General features: G+C 36.4%; 1 protein-coding gene across 2 annotated transcripts in view; it reads right to left on the reverse strand.

The window, feature by feature from the left end:
• tmem161b (transmembrane protein 161B) overlaps positions 1–9,475 on the reverse strand; it is a 22,736-nt gene extending 13,261 nt beyond the window's left edge. For both annotated transcript variants that reach the window (XM_015042722.1, XM_015042721.1), the window contains exons 1-7: positions 9,220–9,475; positions 3,554–3,657; positions 2,838–2,918; positions 1,637–1,734; positions 1,355–1,511; positions 570–721; positions 430–490 (exon numbers count right to left, since the gene is read on the reverse strand). In XM_015042722.1, coding sequence (XP_014898208.1) covers positions 430–490; positions 570–721; positions 1,355–1,511; positions 1,637–1,734; positions 2,838–2,918; positions 3,554–3,657; positions 9,220–9,222 — 656 coding nt within the window. In that variant the 5' untranslated portion in view covers positions 9,223–9,475. The remainder of the gene's footprint in view (positions 1–429; positions 491–569; positions 722–1,354; positions 1,512–1,636; positions 1,735–2,837; positions 2,919–3,553; positions 3,658–9,219) is intronic.
• Positions 9,476–9,939: the final 464 nt, after the last annotated feature.

Genomic DNA, 9,939 nt, shown 5'->3' on the forward strand with positions numbered 1-9,939 from the left:
ACACCAAGCAGCTAAGTCATAGCTTTTAGCACATTTTTCATACTGCTTTATGAACATAAAAGCCTTCCGTACAAACATCAGCTCACTCAGCACTAATGACATTGGAGCCAATGTGCACATCATCCTGTGTACTTTCAAAAAGAGTCAGAGGAGCCAAGTATAAACATAGATTTGTTGAATTATTGCCAATACACCATGGCATATTTCAAGAGATTGAGTAGAGCCCATGCTTCAATGGACCATCAGAGTGGATTTAGGAGTTAAAGTGAGAGCTATGTAATTTTAGGGGAGCAGTGAAACAGTAGTAAGGTTTTTGATTTTATTATGATGACAGCAAATTCTACTACAATGTCATACTTGTTTTTCATTAAAACACCCTTTGATCACAACTATGAGCACAATAAGCATAAAAATATTTAATGTACTTACTGTGACTCTAAGCCCTGATGCTCCAGAAACTGTTGAGCACTGTCAGAAAAGTTTGCAAAACCTAAGAGTGAAGAAACAGTGACTTACCACAACAAGTGATAAAAAGTTGCCAAAGTGATTTGTAATAGTGGTGCACTGACCTGTCTCCAGACCAAATTCCAGGTAGTTTTCAGTAACAATGAGAATGATCATAGCTTTGACAAAAAAAAAGAAAGCAAATGTAATGCAGAGGGATCGCTCGCCTCCTTCCTCCAGCTTGAAGTAGTGGGCCGTGAGGGAAAAAAGGATTTTACTATGGAGAAAAAGTCAAGGAAATGAACTGAAATGAAACACAAGCACCAATATAACTGTTATTTTTTAACTTACCAGTCCAGTTTAAAAAATGTCACAATAAAATGCCTTATAGAGCCTTGCAAATGTATTCACACACCTTAAACATTCAGTCACAAAACTACAAACTTCAATATGTTACTTTGGAATTGTACATCATAGGCCAAAGCAAAAAAGAAGAAACTGGGTTGTGCATTTGTATATTGTTCTGTGTGAAATTTGGCACAGGAGGAGAGCTTCTGTAAACAGCAACGGTTGTAGATAGGCACCAACACCCCTAGCGGCCCCACTAAATCAGTCAACTGGGCTGTGAAAAAGGGGCCCTTCATTCTGCAGCACAGGCATAAAGTGACACCAACTGACTGAGTCTGGTCAACAGAACGGGAACGACTAAAATGTGTTATTTTACAATCGTTCAACATAACAGAAAGCAGGAGAAAGGTAAAGTCAATGATGTGACATATTACTTTATTGTATTTGTGGTGTTTACTGCAGGAATAAACTGTGGGTTTTAGCAGGACATCTGTTGGCACTCATTCACATGAATTTCCAATTAAAAATGAGGAGCAGAACTGAGAGAATGATGCAAGGATACATGACAAAGGCGAGTACAAGTAGGCACCAGACCACACTGATGTTCATCTCTCCTGAGGGCTGAGCTACGCCGTAGTAAAGCTCTGTGATCAGATACACTGCAGTAGCTGCTACAGTGAAATCCACCAGCCACTGGAACTCAGGGAAGTAGTACAATGCTGAGGTGGGGGAAAGAAGACATTTAAACGTTTTGATTATTAATAGAATAAGTAGAAACTTTAGACATTTTTAGAAAGAAGTCAGCTTGATTATCTCTCGGACTTAGAAATGTTTGGAAAAGTACCTAACGTGTCGACTTCTGTGATGCATTTCGTCTCCAGCTGCAGGTCTATGTCCTTTGGAACGGTTAGCGGTTTATTGTCTATGTGACCATTGTACTTCCTAGAGGGAAATAAGGGAGCAAAACACCAAAGTTCAGGGAAAAAGATATACAGCTTTATAAGACGTACAGAACCACACACTGTGGCAGAACATGGCCACCTTTAGTGCAAATATAAGAATTCAATTATCTTGGCATTATCTGTTCGAGAGAAATGTTTTAACTTTGAATTTATGAATTAAAAAAAAAAAAAAAAAAATTTTCTACTCTAACAAGGCCATTAAAAAAAAAGAACATAGTTGGCAGCCTCTCACTAACAGCTGGAGAATAGAGACCTGGTGCTTACGTCCTGGATTTAGAAATACAATACCACCGTAAGACTCTAGCGCCAAACATGCCAGGGACAGATTTCATCTACGAGACACCTGACAGAAAAAATGAGGATTAACTCCACCCCTGACTGAGGGAGTCACTCTGTTAACAAAGAGGACGGAGTTGCATGGAATGAGTTGAAAAGGACAGTGGTCCATTTTTTTTTTCTTTAGGGAATTATTGAGCATGTGGTGCTAGAGAGACCTGATCTGACTCACACCGGGTCAGAAAAAAGACTACAGAAACGTCTCAGGTTCAGATATAACATGTGGTATGGCAAGGATTAACTTGAAGATGAACCTTATTTACATACACACTTCAACGGGGGAGTACAAAGAAAAACAGCTAAAGTTACAAGTTAGACAGATGGTGTAACCTTTGTCAGCATCATTTTTAAGCTAAGCATATTCTGAGTTGCAAAATAATCTTAAAGGAAAATCTTTTTCCAGAATAAAACACGTCTGATATTTGACCATTTTCAAGACAGATCAGTTCTTAGAAAACTAAAGTATTTTAAACCATCTTGTCTCAAAAATAGCATAAGATGAAGCAGAAAAAGGACCTGCTTTTCTAGATCCAAACAGGATAAACTGCTTTGAACTCTAAGTGCCATAAAGACACAAAAACAAAAAAACTGTCTTCCATCGGATTTCAAACAGTCCTTAAAAGCAAAACATCAACATTTTTTCTTGACATGACTGTTTTTTATCTATCCAAATCATCTGCATTCTCCAAAAAGGACTGTCCGTGTGTCTTTGCACTTCCGAAATTCCCCCCCCAAAAATTGTCTAACCTGTCTTTCCTCTTCTGTCCCTTTTGTTTCCCAGCCAAGTTCCTTAACTCATCTTCCGTGGGGTGCTGATACCACCGCAGACTGTGAAGAAGATAAAAGGACAGAGACATTTCATCAAGCAGTGAATATGGCAGTAAAAAGGTGCAAAAAGCAGATATTTTTTGTGGAGATGGGTAAGAAGAATCAGACTGAAGCTAAATTTACTCAAACTATGTGATTGCTGAGGTGTAAAGAGCAAATAAATATGGCTGTGGAGTACAGCTTGGATTTAAGAAAACTAATATAGAAAGACTCAAATAGTAACCATGTACAAGTGTTTAAAGGGTAATTTCTCCCACTGTTATACACATTCGGTTCCCTTTAAATCCATCCTCACAGCTGTGTTTAAATCCCATTGACAATTTTAGACTGTAAGAGGATTTCTTCTGGTCAATTTTCCTGTTAACAACTTATTAAATGTTATGTGTGTAGAAGTACATATTCTCAAGAAAAATGCAATTTCTACAGAATATCTCTGTAGAACTATTCTACAGAGTATTTATATTGACATGATAAATAACATCTAGCAATGTTATTTATCATGTCAAAAGATATGTGTGAATATTTTATCCGTTATGATCATTTAGCTTCAATAACTAAACTTCAAATAAATATTCATTTAGAAATTTAAACTCTCATCAAATGGATCAGGCCTGGCATAAATGATGATATATTACCTGCCACTGCACAGGAGCCATCTTGCGAAGGAATAATGAGGTAAAATTTTCTGAATTACACTGGCCATTACCATGGTAACCACCAGCTGCACACCAAACAAAGCCTGTGAGAAAAGACAGTAAATACACTTAGTTATTAATTAAAGTGGTAACAACAAACATAAATTATCCTCTAAAGAAAAATTCACAACTTTTAAAAGTTCTTCAACTCTTTCGGAGTCATTATTCTCAAAAATACACTTAACGCAAAAAGGGCTTAAAAACAACAACCACAAAAGTAAAACCAAAGCCAAACACAATGAAAAAAAAATGTTTGAGAGGTTATTCATCTGGTTTTTCCCTCAATTTACACCCAATAGACTGATTTACAATGTATTTGTATTTGACATTTACAATGTCAGATGTCGAGCTGTAGATAATGAATATATTTGGAAAATGGTAAATTGGGTGTTTAAACTAAGTGAGGGACGTTTTCAGTGTTTTCAGAGTACATGACTGCCGTGAGCAGTTTTTGTTCATCCACCATCAACATAACAGGGCAAATTAAGAACTACTTCCTTTTTTTACTTCAAAATATAACTCACAAGTACAGACACAGGTTGTTGCGCTATATCTACAGCAAATAAAATTAGCAGGTACCTACTTTCTGCTGACCACAACTTCACAAGACAGTTTTCACTTTGGCGAGAAATATAGTGGACTTGCTAATTTGTCAATTTTTTTAAGGCAGCAGTGTTGATGTGACATTTCCCTTACTTCTCTTTATTGAGCTAGCAAATTAATAATAGGTCTGGACAGAAAGTTGAAGACATTCAAGAATATATTTCAGTGGCCTAAACAATAGCAAACCTCAGGTCTACAGTTTTCCGCCAAAGATACTAAAATGACCAAGCTTCAGTTCATTTTCAAATCCAAACCATGCAGAGACTAAAACGAAGGGGCAAGTGAAAATTATTCCGCTTTTCTATAACAAAAACACTTGATTCTTTAATACATTTACTTGTATAAGGCCGTGGAGATGCTTGTCAGGAGTGACTACTGGTATCTTAAATACCACATCAATTTAGCTGCTCAAGTGCAGCATTATTTTTTTTTACCATTACGCCGATTATTATATGCCCAGAAATGTCACACACCTGGTACTAATGCATCTAAATGCATGATGTTGCTTCTTTGTCAAGCTTAAACTTACTGAGCTTATGGAAGAAAGACGACAAGACCCGAAACAGTAACTGTTAACAAAACCATGCCAATAAAACTTCCCAAAATGCAGCAGTCTAAACTAACAAAACCAGATTTCACAAAACAGAATAACAAAGATGACAGGGAGACAAAAGAAGATCCTTCAAACATGGTTTACAATAGCATCAAAGCGGCTTCACGTTTCATAATACATAAGTGTTGCATTTTCAGAAAATTTAAAGTCTCACTAAATTTTTCCCATCAAACTATTGTGTGGCACATGTTTCAAAATGTCTCTTGGCCAGACACAGCTTTTATGGTTGTTATCCAAAGATTTAGCAACAAAAGGGGCTCAATTCCAACCCAGAACCCTCAGATCAATATTCACTTAGGTTTAAGAGGCCAGAATCATTCCCATCAAGCTGTGCTTTTATCCAGCCGCTGTTGGCTCAGATCTGTTGGTGGGTTTCTCTTTGGCAATCGGTAGGAATCATTTATATCTTTTCCTGCACGCACTTCAGCAAAAAGACCAATTAATCTATGATAAAATGTTTTCCTTTTCAAGGGGGTGTCCTACGGCTGCAGTGCTTGAACTAGAGCCAGTTAAACTATGGTTAGGAAACCCATTATCTGAAAAATCCTGTTGCTTCGGCGTTTTCTTCACATCATGACCACACTCTGTAATTTTAAGTAAATAAGTTCCTTTCAAATAATTCTGATATCGTCTGTAGTATTAACTACAAAGCTGGGTTTCAGAATAAGACCTTTTCTTCATCTCTAGCTCAGTGGTGACATTAAAGATCCTTGTTACCTTTTCTGTATTTATCCTTCATTTACTGCAGTAAGTAGCCAGGTAGACCTCTTTATCAGAATATCAACATACAGTAAAATAAATATGTTACATTCTTTGCTTCCAGTGATCCGAAAACCCAAACGCATCATTACTTATTTGCCTCTAAGGTATGAGTGAATAACAAACTTAACGGATACAGTGAAAACCCAGCGCACAGAATAGTCTGAGTAATACTTTAGAACAAAACCAGTGTGACACAGAAGGTGACAAATATATTGAGGATATAAAAGTGTGAGTTATACTCACTAAACTAAATTTTGTAATGGTCATAGGGAGCCCCAGTGTAGCCCAGCAAGGGGTGAGCGCCAAAACATGGAGTCAATACATCTCCAGACATACTGCAGGAGAGGGCGGGAGCAATTTATGTTGCAGTTATACTCACTCATACTTGACGCGTGACCAAACACAACCTGTCTGAGTCGAGACATTTCTTCATCAGAGTAATGGTCATGTTATATAGGTCAAAAGCAGACAGTCTTCCTCGGGCGAATGCTGACCATTCTCTGTGGGGACCTGCAAGGATCTCAGGCCTAGGGGAAATTGACCCAGCATGTACTCCCTTATCTTGCCCAGTCCGCTTGACCCCCTCCACACGACAACCAAATGAAATCTGTGGGGGGTTGGGTTGTTGGAGCTGCAGTGATAACCACCATCTATAAGTGCTGGATGGAACTAACTTTAAAACATGTATTGACCAACAGCTGTCCAGCGTCATTCAGCTCCACTTCTCCTGGGTTTACAGATGATCATCAAATATCAGGATAAAAATGAAGGAAACCACTAACCGCTGTTGCCCAAATTCCTGTCAAATTCTGTGACAAATTGTATTATATTTATCCCACATCTAGTCACATGCTTACATTTTTTTTAAATAGCGGAGACCTTTACTACAGCTAACTGATGTCTGCATTCAAATGTTTGCCATGCACAGTGCCATGCAAACATATTCATACACTTTCACTGTACTTCTGTGGATAATTGGTTGCACTCAATTTCAGTTATGGGTATTAGCATAAAAAGGTTGAAGAGAATTGATTGCAAGGTCTTAAATGGATGTTTTATAGAAACTATACAAAATACTAAACACTAAAATTGAAACCGTTCTAACTTAGGTTGTCCCATGTCTTCAGATGGAGTTACATTTTTTTTTTTTTACATTTTACTTTTTTTTGTTTTTCCATTAGGGATTCTGTTCAAACAATATGAGGAATCAAAATCATACCTGCCGCAGATGGGTCTTCTTGCATTCAGTTTGTTAAAACAGATTAGTTTTGAAAGTAACAGTTAGCTTGAGAAAAGCTCAAGAGCACATCAGATTCCTGTCATATTAAAACTTCAACGTTTTACAGCAGTTCACACAAACTCTACAATCTAAATCTTTACATCCCGGTAACATTTGCAACACAAATCAGTGATTATATTTATCTGTAACAATGACTTTCCCATGCTATATATGTGCTGCATCTGTACTGCAAGGCATATAAAGAACAAAGTTTTCTCAAGTGTGGAGTACAAGTTCAAGGTTTCCCCGAGAAATCTTGCTAAGGTTGAGTGCCAGGGCAGTTATTCATCCAGCCAGCCTGTTGTGTTCATAAGTTAAAAAAATGTTAAAGGTTGGCAGAAAATTTGAAAATATCACTTGATAATTATGTGTTATTGAAATATTGAAGATTGATCCCGAAACACCAACTATAAAGTCTTAAAAAATGCAAACATTTTCAAAAGACTAAGCAATGCAAAGCTTGGTGGGGGCACAAGTAAAGCCAGGTGGCCCGCCAGGCTTATAATACACTGAGATTGATGATGATTTGTTTATTGGTTCAACACAGAAGTCTGACATAATGATGACCCTAATGAATGAAGTTAGACATGTTATCCATCTACTGCATTTTCCACTGAAGAAATGTTGGCAAAACATTTAGACAATAATTTGATTGACTAAATAATACAGGCTTTTTATTATTATTATTTTAAGCTGTTCCATAGGAGATGCTGTTTAATATCAATAAGCGTTCATATATCTAAATGTATAGAGAGTTAGTGAAGGCATTTTGGAATTAAATGCAAAAAATTGTGGATACTTTAGTCATACAATAAATATAATAAAGATAAACAGTATCTCTATATTATTAAAATAATATATAATTAAACATAATGGCAAATATGCACATGCAAGCTTTTTGTCATCAAATTTAAACTGCAAAATGCAACATTTGACTGAAAAGTTTTGAATAATTATAAGACTAAGTACAATATGACAAAAGCATTATTTGTTGCTACCTGATAAATGAGTGTTTAATCTATTTAGGAACTTATAAATACAGATTGTAGCAATTATTGGAGCACAAAAGACAATTGTTGATAACAGAGTTTTAAAAAAAAATTCCATTTCAAATTCCATACTTCTTCTAGACTCAAACTTTAATGGCTCTCAACTCTTTTCTTATCTAGTGTAATCCAAAACTTGACTATGAATTTATCCAGATATTTTCACAGTAGTAAGACTGAACTGTAAACATCAATGTCTGTAAGGAGAAAAACAGAGAACAGCAAATAAAGAATGGGTGGATTTAAAACTCAAGGACAGAAAGATGATTGGGATAAATGATGGATTACTGTATACTACATTTAGATGATGGGTTAGTTTAAACTCTTCTTTCCCATGCTTAAATCAGCCTCATGTTTGTCTGTGATTACAAACATAAGGGTAATGAAAGGATTAGTAAAATCTGTGAGTTCTCTTTTTTTTTGAGATTAATAAAGTGTGTCTAAAAGTCAAGTTACTGTTGCTTTTGTTTTATGCAACTATCCCATAGCATATCTCTCATTGATACTTATGCCATAAAATAATAATTTTGAACTTCTTAAAAAAAAAACTTATATCACTACTAAAGATTTTTTTTAATGTCCAAATTATAGTATTTATACTTGCTTTAAAAACTATGTTTGTATGCAGGTAAAGATAAATTGGGTAAGTTGTTCTATTTAAATATCTGTCACAGGTTTAGAAATAAATTACACCAAAGTTAGGTGAGTCAAATGATCCTGACATTCTCCCTGAGGGCGTCCTGAGGTCAAACCGTGCAGGTCAGATGAATCAACACAACCTTCACTACACAGCTTTAACCTGAGTGACAGGCTAAATGTTTACCACTAAGTTGGTTTTGTTATTGCCATGTTAATAGTCATATCTTAATTTTCTAATTCTGATCATTGGCTTAAAATATGTCTTTCCATAGGCTCCTTAACTGGAAGCTATTTCCATGTTAGCTAACTATAATTAGCAAGCTAACAGGTATATTGGTATGCTGGTTTAAGTGTAAACCGCCACAGGAGTATAAACGAAGCCTGCCTTGAAACAAAAATGTTTCTTAGCCATAACAAACCAACGCTTAACTTATTGATACCTAGAACAAACTGATAAAGCAACAGATGCAGACACCTGCTATGGCTAACAGGCTGTACTAAAATGACACGATTTCTTTCACAAATATACAAGCTAACATAAACGAAACGGCAAAACGACTGCAAATATCTCAATATAATAGAAATATGTCCATTTGTAATACCGTCAGTGAACCACGACAGATAAGTAAGAGTATTGCGTTCAGGTGCTTGCTGACATACTCACCATGTTGATGAAGTGCTGCTAAAGCGGACTCTACCCCAGCAACACACAACACCCCTACTCCGAAATCAAGTAGCAAGGAGCACATAAGCCCTTCTTGCGATGGCTGTGCACAGAAATGAACGGTCTCCTACCAAAACAAAATGTATCTCTCTATCTCTACAAATTCAGGCTCCATCGTCAGAAAAATCAATGGATTCAACCTCCCCTCTCGAGTATTTTCAACTGCAGTAGAGGTCACACTGAAACTCCGGGTGAGAAGGAGTCCTCAGATTTGCCTGTGTGAAAAAGCGCTACTCGAGACAACAACGGTATTCCCACCTCTTTAAGGTAAGACAATCTCTTACTATGTTAGAAATATTTGGATATTTTTAATACGAAATTCTGTATTTTATTTAATCAAAAGTATGATTTGTGCTATTTAATACAGGCGTGAGCGAGATGACTGTGATGATTCAGTAGGACCGCCTCAGTCAGGAAGGACCAACAAATCATTAGCACACATGACATATTTGTAGTTGTTTCTAGGCATAACAGAGGAGACAGTGTATTATGCGCTATTCAAAAGAAATAAAATCTCCACGTGTGTGACAGAGTGAACTACGTTACTATTTTAAACTGGTGCAGAGATACCCCAAGCTGATTTTACACTGTAAAATAACTCTTAGAGTTATGACCGAGTAAATAATCAATTTACCTTTTACCTTTTTTTTTTTTTTTTTT

This window comes from Poecilia latipinna, unplaced genomic scaffold (genome assembly GCF_001443285.1).
Source record: "Poecilia latipinna isolate Pla-1442-1.1 unplaced genomic scaffold, P_latipinna-1.0 Scaffold600, whole genome shotgun sequence".
NCBI classification, from domain to species: Eukaryota; Metazoa; Chordata; class Actinopteri; order Cyprinodontiformes; family Poeciliidae; genus Poecilia; species Poecilia latipinna.